Genomic DNA, 17125 nt, shown 5'->3' on the forward strand with positions numbered 1-17125 from the left:
CAGGACCCAGAAAAGCCTATGACCAGTGGTAACATGGTGGCTCCGGACAGATCCCAGCAGGTCCCAAGGCGGCCACTTAGAATGGACAGCGACCCTCTAAAATCATCCTGTGCAGAATTCTTGACTTTCAGTACCCAGATCTGGAGAGAGAAAGGGAGAGGGATGTGGGCTCCGATTTGCCCTCCCCATATAAATAAATGCTGAGAATTTCTAAATCACTGCTGTTTTTTTGCCCATCCCTTCCAGGGGACACCTCACAACCGGCTCCCACAGGTCTCGAGAGGTCATTTCAGTCCTTCCACCCCAATCTTTCTGAGGCGAGCCAGAGCCCAAGGAGCACTCACAGAAATTCCCCTCTATCTGCCTCGTGGCCAAGTGCTGGAGCGGGCAGAATACTGCTTGGTGAGCCCTAGTGGAAATGGCCCCCTGAGTACCCCGCCACCCAGTCCTACAGAGATGGCTTCTGATGGATATCAGGAAGCAGAGGCCCCTCTTGAGGACTCCAGAAGCATCCACAGAGGCCTACACCCCATTGGACGGAAAGACTGGTACTTGCCAGACCAAGAGCTGCCTCCCCCAGCTGGAGAGGACGCAGGAGAAGGGCATACCAGACCCAGGAGGGGAGATGATGGTTGGTCGGAGCCTGCAGAGGGGAAGAAATTGGGCTTAAAGAAGTTGGTGCTCACTCAGGAGCAGAAGACCAGCTTGCTGGATTGGAATGTCTCCATCCCTCAGAGCTTGCGCCTGGAAGAGGGGGCACGACCTCCCCAGAAAAGTGCTGAGAATGGTAGAGGAAGCTGTGTGCAGAAACCAGTCTGCCCCTTGCTGCCCCCTCGGGCAGGGAGAGAGACCCTGCCAGCCCAGAGAGAGACTCAGAAGACGGGAACCCCAGCTGAACGGACTCCAAGGGAGCGAAGTGTGTCCCCACCCAAGTCCCCACTGCGGCTCATAGCAAATGCCATCCGAAGGTCCCTGGGACCCCTCCTCCCCAACTCTGAAGGTGGGAAGAAGGCATGGGCCAAGCCAGAATCAAAGACTTTGCCCACCAGCCAGCCGTACACCTCCACTCGCTCGTTCAGCCTTCGGAAAACCAGCTCCAGTAAAGACGGGGACCAGCAGTCCCCCAGGAGAGACATGGCGAGCAGGGCCTCAGCCTTCTTCTCCATGGGCAGCCCAACTGCCAGGGCTGCCCAGCCCTTGGACTCTAGCCCTCCTGACCCTGCCCTCTGCACCCATCCTTTGCCCAACCGGGCATCCACAATGTTTCCTGCACTCGTGTCCCCACCCTGCAGCAAGATTGAAGACGTCCCCACACTCCTTGAGAAAGTGAGTTTGCAAGAGACCTTCCCAGATCCTTCTAGGGTTCCAAAGAGAAAAACCTCACTCTTTTCCTCCCTCAGACTCAAAGACAAATCTTTTGAGAGTTTCCTCCAGGAATCCAGACAAAGAAAGGACCTTGGGAATGTCTTTAGCAGCCCCCAGAGCAAGGTGCTGCCCGTGGACAGTGCCCAGCCCCTGGAGAAGCTGGTGCAGCCTTACGGTAGTGCCGGGCTGGGCCAGAGGGGCCATCCTCCTCCTCCAGGTGGAGACGCAAGTAAGTGGCTCTTTCCTGACAAAAGTCTACAGTTCATGCTGGCCGGTTAGTTAGCCTTACTGGATTAACAAGCAAGCCCCTTTCACTTCATTTTCCTTCTCAAATTAAATTCTGACAAAAGTAGGAAGACTTGAATTTGAAAAAATCTGAAAAAATTAAATTTGAAATTATAGAAGTTTTGAAAGAGACCAAGAATCAACCATAATTCCACCACTTTCCCACTCATTCTCCGTATGAATATTTTTTACTAAGTTGTACGTAAAATTTGGTATCTTTTTTTAGTCAACATTATATCATAAATATTAAGCTAGTTATCTCATAGTCTACAAAACTGTGATTTCATGGCTGTGGAATATTCTATGTAGTGGGTATGTTATCACTTAATGAACTATTTCTTATAGATATGTGTGTATACGTAAATGACATATATAAATATATTTATATTTTATATAGGGTACTGATGAACAATTTTATGCATATAGCTTTTTCTTTCCTTTAGAATTATCTTTTTTTAGGATAGGTTCCAAGAAATGAGGTTAGTGGGTGAAAAAATGTGAATATTTTTAAGATTCTTAACTTATACTGACAAATTGCTTTTTAAAAGAGAACAGTATGGGCAGAGGATACAGGGACTGTTATTTCTTATAACTACATGTTGTAAATTTCAATCAAAGCAAAGGAAGGGTACCCATTTATACTCTACCACTAATGTATGAGAGTCCCTTTTTCACCATTGTCACTTGCATTGAGTATTTTCTGAATGTTTTTATATTGCTAGTCAAAAAATGACGCCTTGTATTTTTTTATTACTAGCTTAAATATATTTATATGTATTTGGTTACCAATGGAACCTTAGACTTTTTAATATTTAAATCTGATTATAATTTTTTTAATTATGAAATTAATGAATACATCAAAGAATCAGAATAAATCAGCAATACAGAAAAACCTGAAAAAACATGTATAAATTCTCTCACCCCCTCCTCCGCACCAAAGTTTTGGGACATGTCCTTAGTTAAACGCTCCTGTGATTTCTTTTTTGTTGTTGGCATTTGTTTGATTGCTTTAAACAAACTGCAGTTCTGCTATTCCTATGGTTGTGCAACTTTTTCTTGTTTTTTTTAACTTTTTATTTCCTTATTTAACTTTTATTTTGAAACTTTAGTTTTCAAGTAAAAAATTACTTCTCTCCTTTGGTGCCTTAATCGAAAAGCTATGTATATTAACATGAGACTTTGTTTCAGCCAAGTTCAGGATAAGCCTGGACAGGCTGGAGCATAACTGTGCCCTTTATAGCACATCGTAGACTTTAATGTGTTGTGCATTTTTTGATAATACATTCACATGGTTCAAAATAAAAGGGTACAAAAGGCACAAAATGAGTAGTCCTATCTCCCTTCTCTGTCCCTGAGCCATCAGGTCCTAACCCTGGTGACAGATATTATTGTCTGCTTCTTAGGCATTCTTCCAGACAACATTTATGCATATAAGAGCAAATTTGCATATTGTATTCTTTCCTTCTTTTTTACACAATTGGAGCATGCTAGCAGATCGTATGCACTTTTTGTTGTCCTTTTACTTTTATTTTGGAGATCGTTCTGTATCAGCACATAAAGAGCGGCCCTTTTTGTTTCACAGCTGCACGGTATCCTATTGGGTAGCTGTACCACAATTGACGTGGCCTGTCCCCTTGGATGGAAAGTTTACTTCAAGTCTCTTGCTGGTGCAAACAGTGCTGCCATAATTAGCTGAGGATGTAGGCCGTTGGGTTTACATGTGAATTTCTCTGTAGGATAAATTCCTAGAAGGGAAATGCAGGAACAACAGACATAGGAATTGTGAATTTTGATAGATATTGCCAAATTGTCCTCCATCAAAGTGATGGCGGTTCCTACTCCCAGGAGCAAAGCGCGAGTGCTCTTTCTGTGCCTGCCTAACCAGTGTGTTACCCCACTTTTTTTTAATCTTTACCAATCTGATAGGTGATTGAGCATCTTTTTAGATATTAAAGAGTCACGTGTATTTGCTTTCTGTGGACTGTTGTTTCTGTCCTTTATCTAGCTTTCTGTTAGGTTGTTGGTATTTTGTTAATGATACATAGGGACTCTATTAAAAGGGAAACGAAGCCCTTTTTTTGGTGGTATGAATTACAAATACTTTTCCCAGTTTCTTGTTTGTCTTTAACTTTGTTAAACTTTGTTTATGGTGGTTTTTGTCAGATAAAATTTTCGTTTTTATACTGTAGTCGTAAGCAATTTTTTATTTTGCAGCTTCCAGGCTTTGTATTGTATATATGAATTCAGAAAGAGCTTCTTCCAAGTTTACAGAAGAATTTTCTTAGTTTCTTTTAGTCCCTTGTTTGTTTTTGAGTTTTTTACGTTTAAATATTTACATCAAGAAATTATCCGAGTAGAAATGTGAGATATGGATCCAACTTCTTTTCGTTTAACAAGTCTCCCTGGTTATCCTACAATAATGTAGTGAATAATCCATCTTTCTCCCCTCTTATGTGAAATGATGTCTTTTATCGTATGTCGCATTCATGTACTTGGACTGATTTCCATACCATCTATTATATCCTATTGAGTTCTCTGTTATATCTCAGTACCATGCTGTTTTAATTATTTTGCTTTATGTATTTATATCTTTTAAAATTTGTATATTTTACTATCTGTAGGACAATTATTCCATTTTTGATCGTCTCGAAAATTTTCTGGCTCTTCCTGCTTTTTTTTTTTTTTTTAAAGATTTTATTTTTTTCCTTTTTCTCCCCAAAGCCCCCCTGTACATAGTTGTGTATTCTTCGTTGTGGGTTCTTCTAGTTGTGGCACGTGGGACGCCGCCTCAGCGTGGTCTGACGAGCAGTGCCATGTCCCCGCCCAGGATTCGAACTAACGAAACACTGGGCCGCCTGCAGCGGAGTGCGCGAACTCAACCACTCGGCCACGGGGCCAGCCCCCTCTTCCTGCTTTTTTGATATTCTATGCGAACTTAGCATTAACTTGACTATGTACAGAAAAAATCCTGTGAGCACTTAATAAGTTTACAAACTAACTTGGCAAGAATTGACAACCTTATGCTATGAATTGCCTTTCCATTTGCTTTAATCTTTTTTCGTGAGCCTCTGGAATATTCTCAACTTTACATCATATAGGGCTTGCATGTTTATTGTTTATTACTAGGTATGTTAGATTTTGTTGCTGTTGTAAATAAGATCTTTTTCATTTTATCTTCCCACTGTTGTTTGTGTATGAAATTTATTGATTTCTATAGTAGTTTTGCACCTATCCATTTTACTGAATTTTCTTTGCTTCTAAAAGCTTTTCAATGGTTTCTCCTGGGTCCTCCCTAAATATACAATCATAACATCTGCAAATAATGACAATTTTCTCTCTTTTTTTAAGCTATGTACCTCTAATTATATGTTTTATTGGTTTCTTTGTATTCCAAAATCTCCAGAACAATATTAAATAAAAGTAGCGATAATGATTTTCTCATTACATTCCTAACCTTAATGAGAATGCATCTTATTAAGGAGAATAATGTTTTCCCACTTAAGCATGATGCTGGCTTCTGGGTTGACCCAGATATGTTTAATCATTTTAAGGAAATAGACATCTAGTCCTATTTTATTAAAAGTATTTTTAATCATGAATGGATATTGAATTTTATCAAACATCATTTCAGCACCTTTGAGATGATTGTATGATTTTTTTCTCCTTAGTTTGGTTAATATTATAAATTATATAATAGGTTTACTGATATCAAACCATCCTTGTATTGCTGAAATAAATACCACTTGGTTGTGATGTCTTATTATTTTTATATACTTTGCTGCTCTGTTGGCTAATATTTAAGATTTTTGCATCAAATTCATAGGTAAGATTGGCCTTTAGTTCATATATATCACATTTATTTGACTTCTGTATGTGCTGATTACAATAAGTTAGGGTAAACATGTCTCCCTGATTTTCTTATCATGGACAGCTGCATTCTTCTATGTTCGTTAGGAAATGGTGCGACTTCTTTGGCTTGGAATAGAATGGGAGTGTAGATAATGGAATTAGGTTAAGTCTGACCAGCTCTGGAAATACAGTAGTGCCCCCTTATCTGTGGGGCGTGTGTTCCAAGACCGCCAGTGGGTGCCTGAAACTGTGCACAGTACCAAACCCTATAATACCATTTTTTTCCTATACATACATACCTATGATAAAGTTTCATTTATAAATTAGGCACAGCAAGAGATTAACAACAATAACTAAAAATAGAACAATTATAACAGTATACTATAATAAAAGTTATGTGAATGTGATCTTTCTCTCAAAATATCTTATTGTACTGTCCTCCCCCTTGTTGTGATGATGTGAGATGATTCATTGCCTACCTGATGAGATGAAGTGAAATGAATGAGGTAGACATTGTGATGTAACATTAGGCTACTGTCGACCTTCTGACAGTACGCCAGAAGGAGGATCATGGAGCCATGACAATGTTGATGGTTGGATGTTAGGAGCAGACAATGTTTGTGGTTAGGGATCCAACAGAGGAATGATTCATGTCCCAAGGGGGACAGAGTGGGATGGCATGAGATTTCATACCACTACTCAGAACGGGGTGCAATTTAAAACTCATGAACTTTCTGTTTCTGGAATTTTCCATTTAATATTTTTGGACTTCACCTGACTGCGGGTAACCAAAACCATGGAAAGGAAAACGGCAACTAAGGGGGCACTGCTGTGGTGCGTGGGCCATCTCAGAGAAGAGCACTGTGTTGCCCTCAGGTGTTCTCAGGTCAGCTTCCTAAGGATGTAAAGGTTTTACCTACTTTATCAGATTAGGCCTATTCGTTTCCTTTTATTTCCCTGCCTCTGCCCAGCCCACAGAACACACACACACAAACACACACACCCACACACTGACAACTGCTCTCTCCACATTTAACTTGTGAGTGCACACTTCCATGCAATAGAGAGAGAAAACAGTATTCAGATTGAAAGTGACAAACTTTCAAAACTTATTCAAATGGAAATAACCTGGAGTTTATGATCACTTGAATAAAAGCAGGCTGAAATTTAATTTTTCTTATGGTTACAACACAACTTTCCAGGTAAATTAATAGTGTATATAAACTTCTCAGAGTTTGAGTTACTTAGGGGCATAAACTGATTTCAAGCACTTACCAGTGCCCATTTCATACAAATAAAATTTTAATGCTAATTATTATTCTTGCGTATAATTAAACAAGGCACCCTGAGAACCTCTTTTTAATTTTTGTGTAAACTTTTTTATTATGCTATAAAATACGTGAAGTACACAAATATTAAGTACGCAGCTGATGAATTTTTGCAAAGTCCACATTTGTGTCATCACCTCTGAAATCAAGATACAGAACTTTACCAGCACTCAGAAGCTGCCCTCATACTCCCTCCCAAATATACGTGCCACCCAGCAGAAGTGCTTACCATCTGCCTCCTATCTTCTTAGGTTAACTTTGCAGTTTTTCGACTTTATAAAAATTGAATCATTCAGTACTGTGGTAGCAGAATTCTAAGAGGGCCCCATGCTTCCTGTCCCCAGTGTACTTGCCCTGGTTAATCTCGTCCTCTTGAGTATGGTGGGAATGTGAATATGATGGATTTCACTCCTGTGATTACGTTACAGGATTGTGCAAATGTAATTAAGTTCCAAACCAATTGACTTTGAGTTAATCAAAAGGGAGATTACCCTGGGTAGGCCTAACCTAATTGAGTGAGCCCTTAACAAGAACTGGGCCCTTCCTGAAGTCAGAAATTTGAAGGTGAGAAGTACAGGATCCTGCTGGCCTGAAGAAGAAAACTGTTGCATTGTGAGCAGGTCTGTGAACAGGAGGCCTCTAGGAGCTAAGACTGACCTCCAGCTGACAGCAGCAGGAAAATGGAACCATGTCCTGCAACTACCGGGAACTGAATTCTGCCCACAACCTGAATGAACTGAAAGAGAACCCTGAGCTTTAGATGCATCTCCAGCCCAGAGGGCACCTTGGTTGCAGCTTTGCGAGGACCCAGTTGAACCATGCCTGCTCTTCTGACCTATACAACTGTGAGATAATAACTGGGTGCTATTGTAAGCTGCTAAATTTTACTTAGGGGCATAAACTAATTTCAAACACTTACCAGTGCCCATTTTATACAAATAAAATTTGTATAAATTGCTTCCACAACAATAGAAAACTAACACAAGTCTGTACTCTTTTATGCCTGGCTATTTTCACTAAACGCTATGGGAGGGGGCATTCAAGCTGTGATGTGCAGCAGGGGTTCATCTTTCCCATTGCCGCATTTTAGTCCATTGTCTGAATATGCCGCAATTGATTTGTGTGTTCTGTCGCTGGGCACTTAGGTTGTTTTCAGTTGTTTTTATTGTGAGTAATGCTGCTTTGAGCACTCTTATGCATATGCTTTCTGTTGGGTATTGTCAAAGATAAGCAAAGCTGGATACTAGTTAAAGTGGTAAGGACAGATTTTAACTGGTAATATGCTATTGCAATAGGAGAGAGAGTCCAGTGTGAACTGAACTCAGCTCTGATTTTTACAGAGATGGCTGAGTGTTTGACACGAAGAATGAGGGAGGAGGGCGGGGGGTGAGCAGAGGTTCAGTAGATCAGGGAGGTGAAAAATTACAAAGAGCGGTCAATGTAAGAGCTGTGTCTGCTGGCTGGCAGTTATTGGAGGTAGGTTTCTATCCTCCCACAGAGACTGGGAGACAGAGAGCCTGTCCTTCCTGATGATTGGCATTTTAAAGGACTGGCTTTCGGGTTCTCGAGAAAGACAATCCTGAGTGGTAGGAGATACGTATACATCTCAAGGGGACAGAGGGAGGATTCACAATTGTAAGCCCTTTTCAGTAACTGCCCCAGGAAAGGGTGATCTGGGGCCTCTGTCAGGTGTTGGCCAGAACAAACAGTGAATTCTGTTGTCAGCCTTGAGCTTTCTCAGGCCAGTGCTATAAGGGGGGGCGAGGGTCATCTTCGGGATGCAGCCTTGAGCTGCTAGAAACTATGTTAGTGGTTGAGTCTTCTAATGCAGGAAGATGTGGGTGTGCTGAATATTTGTGTTGAGAGCCTGTAGTTTTTATAGGCCAAGGTTGAGGCCGAGTCGAGGAGAGGGCTCTAAGGAGCTTGGCTAGAGTTTGTTCACGGAGAGAGCCTCCGTCTGTGTACTCCTGGGACTGAATTGATGGGTCCTGGGGTAGGTGCGTGTGGTTTACTCTGGTAGATATCGTCAGTTTTCCAAAGCAGTTGTACCAATGTATATCCCCTCCAGGAATACAAGAATACAGGAATACAAGAGCAGGAAACAAGAGCTCCCATTGACCCACATCCTTGCCAACACTTGATAGTCTCAGTTTTGTTTTGTTTTTTGATGTCTCCATTTTCATGGAGATATAATGGTATCTCGTTATGGTTTTAATTGGCATTTACCTGATAATGATGTCACTCTGGTTTTCACATGCCTATTTAGAGATTCTCTTGTAGGACGTCTCTCTCCAAGTCTTCCGCCCACACTTTCACTGTGTAGTCAGCCCTTATTTATGTGTACTCTGTGTGGATTCTGGATATAAGCTTTCTGTCAGATGAGTGTATTGTAAATGTCGTCTCCCACTCTTTGGCTCACTTTTTCAGTCTCTAAAGGAGTCTTTTGATAAACAGAAGTACTTATTTTAATGAAGCCAAGTTTATCAATATTTTCCTTTAATGTTATTGATTTTTGCATCTTGTTTATGAAATCTTTCCCTACGCTGAGGTCATAAAGATGTTGTTCTGCGTTACCTTGTAGAACTGTGCCATCCACTATGGTAGCCGCTGTTTCACACTTGAGATATGACTAGTGTGACTGAGGAACTGAATGTTTAATTTTATTTAATGTTGATGAATTTAAATTAAAAACTGAAGCATAGTAAAATGTTTTTCTATTAAACAGAACTTTTTGCTTTTGATAGAATTACACCTCACTTTAGCCATTAAAAATTTATCATCTAGGGGCTGGCCTGGGGGCATAGTGGTTGGGTCTGCGTGCTCCGCTTCGGCAGCCCAGGGTTCACAGGTTCGGATCTCAGGCATGGACCTAGCACCACTCATCAAGCCATACTGTGGCAGCATCCCATACGAAATAGAGGAAGATTGCCACAGATGTTAGCTCAGTGATGATCTTCCTCATTAAAAAAAAAAAATTACCATCAAAACAGGGATGTTCTATAAGTATAAAATATGCACCAGGTTCTGAAAACTTAGTGTGAATGAAATAATGTAAAATATCTCAATAATTTTTATATTGATTACGTGTTGAAATGATCATATTTTTGAAATTTGGGGCTAAAGAAAATATGTGATTAAGACTAATTTCATCTATTTCTTTTTACATTTTTTGATGTGGCTACTAGAAAATTGTAAATTACATATAGGACCCATATTATCTTTCTATTGGACAACACTGTTATAGAAGCATTATTATTTTACCTTTCACAATTAAGTCTATGACCAAACTAGGATAAGTTTTTGTGTATTCTGTATTTTGTGTATTCTGGTTTTTTCCCACATTGTTATCCAGTCGATTCAGCAGCGTTTATTTAAAAGGCCATCTTTTCCACCCACTTCGTTGTAGTGGTACTTTTGTCATAAATCCGGCGGGTCTGTTTTTGGACCTTCTGTCCTGTTCCAGTGGTTGGTTTGTCTGTCCTTGCACCCGAGTCACCCTGTTTCCATTATGCGGTTTTATGATAAATCTTCATGGTCTGGAGTAGATCCTCCACTTTGTTCTTCTTCAAGATGTCTTGGGTGTTCTCGGCCTTTTGTATTTCCATGTGACTTACAGAATCAATCCATCAATTTCCACAAAAATATTTTCTGGACATTTGATTGGGATTATGTTGGATCTATAGATAAATTTGGAGAGAATTAACATCTTTGCAATACTGAGTCTTCAAATCCATGGACATGATAAATCCTTGATGTCTTCTTCAATTGCTGTCAATGTTTTGTAGTTGTAGAGATCTTGCACAATTTTCATGAGATGTATTTCCAGGTATTTGATTGGTTTTCGGGGTACAGTTATAAATGATACAGTTTTTAATTGATTAATGTAGAGACGTTTGATAGCTTTAGGATATTGAGTCTTTCAGTCTAAGAACACACAATAATCCTCCATTTAGGGAGAGCTCTTAAAAATTCTGGATATAAATCCTTTATCGGATATGGGTTTGCAAATATTTTCTCCCAGTTAGTGGTTTGTCTTTTCATTTTCATCACAGCATCTTCTAAAAAAGGAGAAGTTTTTAATGTGATGAAGACAAATATATTAATTTTTTTTCTTTTATGATCTGAGTTATATTTAAGAAATCTTTGCTAAACCCAAAGTCACTAAGAATTTCTCCTATGTTTCCTCCCAGAAGTTTTGTAGTTTTCAGCTTTCAGGCTTAGGTCTATAATCCAATTCTAATTAACTTTTTGTAGTGAATAAAAGTCAACTGTTTTTGCCTATAGACATCCAGTTGTCAGCACTACTCATTAAAAAGATTCTTCTTGGGGCCAGCCCCGTGGCCAAGTGGTTAAGTTTGCTCACTCTGCTTGGGTGGCCCAGGGTTTCGCCCGTTCAGATCTGGGCGCAGACCTGGCACCGCTCATCAGGCCATGCTGAGGCGGCATCCCACATGCTACAACTAGAAGGACCCGCAACTAAAAATACACAACTGTGTACTGGGGGGCTTTGAGGAGAAAAAGGGAAAATAAAATCTTAAAAAAAAATAAAAAGACTCTTCTTCCTCATTGAGTTATTTTGGCACCTTTATAAACAGTGAGTTGACCGTATATGTGTGGGTTTATCTCTGTGCTCTGATCTGTCCCATTGACCTGTGTATAGGGTTATCCTTACACTAGTAGCATGCTCTCTTGATTACTGTAGCTTTAGAGTAAATCTTGAATTCAGGTAGTGGGAGTCCTCTGATTTTGTTCTTAAAAATGATTTTGGATTCTAGATCTTGTGTTTCCATATAAATTTTAGAATTACCTTGTCAATTTTTACCAAATAAGCCTGCTGGAATTTTGATTGGAATTGTTTTTAGTCTATAAATCAATTTGGGAAGAATTGACACCTACTGAGTCTTTCAATCCATAAAGAGGGACTATCTCTGAATTTATTTAGTTTTTTTTCTTTAATTTCTCTTAGGGTTTTTAGTTTTCTCTGTGTGGGTCCTACACTTATTTTATTAAATATATCCTGTAAGTATTGCATTTTTTTGTTACTGTTGTAAATAGAATGGCCTTCTTAATTCTGATTTTCAATTGTTTTCATTGTTGTTTTTTGTTTTCTAAAGATCGGCACCTGAGCTAACATCTGTTGCCAATCTTTTTTTATTTTTTCTTCTCCCCAAAGCCCCCCAGTACACAGTTGTATATTCTAGTTGCAGGTCCTTCTGGCTGTGCTATGTGGGATGCTGCCTCAGCATGGCCTGATGAGCGGTGCCATGTCCACGCCCAGGATCTGAACTGGGGAAACCCTGAGCACCAAAGTGGAGCGCACGGACTTAACCACTCGGCCACAGGGCCAGCCCCGCTCATTGTTAATATATAGAAATACAATTGATTTTTATATTGTGCTTGCTAAACTCATTACTCTAGAGCTTTTTTGTGGGATTTTTCTATGTAGATGATCATGTTGTCTGCAAATAAAGACAGTTTGACGTGTTCCTTTCTGGTTTGTATACCTTATATTTAATTTTCTTGCCTTTTTGTACTGCCTGGGACGTCCTATACAATGCTAAATAGGAGTGGTAAGAGTGTACATCATTGTCTTTTCCCCCAGTTTCAGAGGGATTATATTCCCTTCTATTCCTAGCTTACTATCAGTTTTTATCACGAATAACGATAAATTTGGTCATATGCTTTTCCTACATCTAGTGAGATAATCTTTTTTTTCTTTACTTTAACCAATAATGTACTGAATTACATTGAATTTTTGTATATATTTGAAAATATTAAACCATTATTGTGTTCCTGGAGTAAACCCAACTTGGTCATAATGTATTATCTTTTTATGTGTCAATATATTGGCTTTGCTAATTGTTTTTAGTAGTTTTACACCTATATTCATGAGAGCTATTGGTCTAAAGTTTTCCTTTCTTGTGATATCCTTGTCAGGTTTTGGTATCAAACTTATGGTAGCCTTGTATCACAAGTTGTGAAATGTTCCACCTTTTTCTATTCTCTGGAAGAGGTTTTTGGTTGTTTGGGGTTTTTTTTAACATTGGTGTTATTTCTTTTTTAAACATTTTGACATAAATGAAGTAATCCAGCCTAGAATTTTCTTTGTAGGATGATTTTAATTATGGATTCAGTTTCTTTAATAGATATATAACTATTCAGATTTTCTATTTCTTCTTATGTCAGTTTTGGTAAGTTGTGTGTTTTTTAATGAATTTGTCTATTTTATCTAAACTTTCAAATTTACCTTCGTAAAATAGTTTATATAATGGCTCCCTTTAATACTCTGTAGGACATTTTGTCCCCAATATTGGTAATTTGTGTTTTCTGTCTCTTTTTTCTTAATAATTCTTCTTGGGGCGTTATCAAATTTATTTGTCTTTTTAAAGACCCAACTTTTGCGTTGTTAATTTTCTATTTTATTTCTGCTTTGCCTTTATTGTCTTTCATAATCTGTTCTTACCTTGATTACTTTCTTCCTTTTAGTGTCGGTAGGTTCAATTGGTGGTTCTTTTTCCGGCTTCTTGAAATAGATCTCAGAGCATTAATTCTCAACTTTTCTTTTGTGTAATGTGTACATTTAAAGCTCTAAATTCCCCTCTCATTACTGCTTTAGTTGCATCTTAGTCATTTTGTTATGCCATGTTTTATCATCTATCACTTTAAATTGGTTTTTTTAATTTGATCTATAGGCTATTAGAAAAATATTGCTTAATTTCTAATCTTTTCGAGATTTTCCAGTTATATTTTTTGTTATTGATTTCTAGCTTAATCTCACTGTTGTCAGATGACATACTATGTATATAACTTCAGTCCTTAGAAACTGGTTGATACTTGTTTTATGGCTTGGCACAGCACCAGTTTAGTAAATGTTCCATGTGCTCTAGAAAAGAATGTATATTCTCTAGTTACTGGTGGTGTTGTTCTATATATACTTATCAATTAGGTCAAACATATTAGTAGCGTTTGCTCAAATCTTCTATGTCCTTACAGGGTGTCACTTGTACTTATGACCAACCAACTATAAATCGGGGTTCCCATGGCCCCTCCTCAGGTTCAATAATTTGCTAGAATGGCACAGAACTCAGGGAAACACTTACGCTTACCAGTTTCTCATAAAGGATGTAATAAAGGGTACAGCCGAACCACCAGATGAAGAGATACGTAGGGCGAGGTCTGGGAGGGTCCCCAGCACAGGAGCTTCTGCCCCGTAGAGGTGGGCTGTACCAGCCTCCCAGCACCTGGGTGTGTTCACCAACCCCAAAGCTCTCTGATTCCTGTGCTTCAGGAGTTTTTATGGCGGCTTTATCACATGGGCATGATCAATTATTAACTCATTTTCCAGCCCCTCTGCTCTCTCCAGAGGACTAGGCCTAGGAACTGCAAGTTCCAAGCTTCATCACCCAGGGAGTTCCGAGGGATTTAGGAACTCTGTGTCGGACGCTCCTTTCACTCACGAAGTGACAAGGGTTGTAGGATCTCTGTGTCAGGAACCAGGAACAAAGACCAAATAGTAGCAGGCACAGGGGACAGAGACCAATATATAGATATATAGAGATATATACAGATATATATATATATATTTCTTATTATTTCACAGTATCTTACATTAAATAGTCAATTAAGTTATAAAGAAGTTAAAAACCATCAAGAAAAATTATGTTATATTTACCGTTTCTGGAGCTCTTCATTCCATCTGGTATATTCCTTCTGCTACAGAACTTCTAACATTTTTTGTATCTATGTCTGCTAACAATAAATTATCCTAGCTTTTTTTTTCCCTAAACACATTCTTTATCTTTGCTTCATGTTGAATGGATCATTTCACTGGATATAGAATTATGAATGACAGGCTTTCTTTCAGTATTTTAATGATTTACCCTTGTCTCTTGGCTTATTTAAGTTCTAATGAGATGTCCATGGTCATTCTTATCTTTGTTTCTCTGTATGTAATGTATCATTTTTCTCTGTCTGCTTTTAAGATTTTATCTATATCTCTGGTTTTCAGCAATGTTATTGTCATGAGCCTTTTATGATTTTCTTTTTGTTTGCCCTGCTTGTGGTTTGTTGAGCTCCTTGGAACTGTGGATTGATGTTGTCGTTAGTGCCTTCGAGCTTATTCTGACTCCTAGCGACCCGTGTACAGCAGAATGGAACGCTGTCCAGTCTTTTTGCACCATCCTCTCACCTTCCCGCACTGTATCAGACAATGCTCTGCGGCTATTTGTAGGGTTTTCATGGCCAATTTTTTTGGAAAGTGGGCGGCCAGGTCCTTCTTCCTAGTCTGTCTAGTCTGGAAGCTCCACTGAAACCTGCCCACCATGGGTGACCCTTCTGGTATTGAAACTTTCAGCATCACAGCAACATGCCACTGCCACATATGACAACCGCCAGACTGGTGGCATTCCCTGACCAGGAAACCAACCTGGGCCATAATGGTGAGAATGCCAAATCTTAACTACTGGACCACCAGGGCTTTTATAATTTTATATGAATTTATAATTTTCATTAAATTTGAGTCATTATCAGCAATATTATGCCAACTACTTTTTCTGTTTCTGTCTCCCCCTATATCCTTCTGGCACTCCAGTCATGTGTATTTTAGATCACTTGATGTTGTCCCAGGTCACTGAGGTTCTGTTCATTTCTTCAGTATTTTTTCTCTGTGCTTCATTTTGGATAGTTTCTGTTGCTATTTTTAATTTCACTGAATATCTTCCTCTGCAGTATTTAATCTACTGTTAAGCTGATCAAGTGAAATTTACATTTCATATTTTGTATTTTTCATTCTTGTAGGTTACATTTGGTTCTTTTTATATATTTTTTTATGTCTGTCTTCATTCTGCTCATGTTTTCTTTTTAAATTCTTGAGCCTATTTATAATAGCTATTTTCAAATCCTTGTCTGCTACTGCCATCGTTTCTGAGTCTGCTTTTATTGGTTGATTTTTCTCTTGATTATCAAACTCATTATCTTGCTTTTTTGCATATCTAGTAATTGTTTACTGGCTGCTAGATTTTGTGACTATTACATCATAGAGTGTCTAGATTTTGGTTCTTCATTTAAAGAATGTTAAATAGGCAATAAAGAATGTTTGGCAGGCAGTCAAGTCATTTGCAGGTCAATTTCTTTCTTTCAGGGCTTGTTTTTAAGCTTTTCAGGTGAGTCTGTAATGACCTTTTCTCTAGGGCTAATTTATCCCTATTACTGAAGTGTAACTCTTCTGTGGTCTCTACTTTAAAGCTCTCAATGTTTGTTCTACTCTCTCTGAGTGGAACTTGAACTTTTCTCAGTCCTGTAAAAGCTTTACCGATTAGTTATCATATAACCCCAGCAGTTATTTGCCCAACCTCATGCAATATCTCTCTATGCATCTATAGTTCATTATTAAGCGATAGACTCCAGGGGACTTCTATGCTTATTTCTCAAGCTCTTCTTTTGCATAGCTCCCTCCCCTCCAGTACTTTCCCTCACATGTTCCAGCTGCCCCAGTTCTCTCAAACTCTGAACTCTGTCTTTTCAACTTGATGAATCTGCTGTGCTCTCTTTAGATCCTTTCTACCTGCACTCTGCCTGGAAAGAGCCTCCAGGCAGAAAGCTGCTCTGATCACAGGGTTTACCTCACTTGCTTCAGTTCTCAACTTGATCACAGCTCTGCCCTGCTTGTTGTCCAATGTCTGGAAACAGCTGCTTTGTACATTTTGTCCTGACTTCGAGTTCTTTATGGTGGGAGATCAATCCCAGAATGAGCATCCATTGTGGCCAGACTGGAACCATCCTGCCAAGTTTTTTAAACTTTGCAAATGAAAGGTAGGCTCCTAGAATGGATGGTTCTATGATGGAAGAGGGTAAAGGGGCAGAGATTCAGAGGCAACCCTGTAACTTCATATAATTGTGCCAGAAGTTTAAGAAATGCATTATATTTGGAAACATTTTCTCCTCAATTTCAAAATGAAATTCAATGGAAATATTAGGTTTATTTTTGAGAGTTAGAAAAAGTTTCAACCTTACGTCATTATAGTTCTTCCATAACATGAAGGTTGGCTAGGCAGTTTTACCAATATTGCAGTATTGTTAGTTTGGATCAATGATAACGATGAAGCATTGGCTGCTGACAACATTTATTTAAGCACCTCCCATGAACCAGGCACTGTGTTGGGCTCTTTATATTGATTATCTTCACCCTTACACAACAAATCTGCAAGTTAGAAATCGCGATCCCCAGAAACATATGGAGGTAAAGTCAGTTCCCCAAGCTCACACGGTGAGAAGTAAATACTCAGTGACTGAAGTACTCA

General features: G+C 39.1%; 1 protein-coding gene across 4 annotated transcripts in view; it reads left to right on the forward strand.

Annotated features, from left to right (window-relative positions):
* MICAL2 (microtubule associated monooxygenase, calponin and LIM domain containing 2) overlaps window positions 1-17125 on the forward strand; it is a 229247-nt gene that overhangs the window by 174077 nt on the left and 38045 nt on the right. For all 4 annotated transcript variants that reach the window (XM_070491125.1, XM_070491126.1, XM_070491127.1 and 1 more), the window contains one exon: window positions 247-1594. In XM_070491125.1, coding sequence (XP_070347226.1) covers window positions 247-1594 — 1348 coding nt within the window. The remainder of the gene's footprint in view (window positions 1-246; window positions 1595-17125) is intronic.

This window comes from Equus asinus, chromosome 20 (assembly GCF_041296235.1).
Source record: "Equus asinus isolate D_3611 breed Donkey chromosome 20, EquAss-T2T_v2, whole genome shotgun sequence".
NCBI lineage: Eukaryota > Metazoa > Chordata > Mammalia > Perissodactyla > Equidae > Equus > Equus asinus.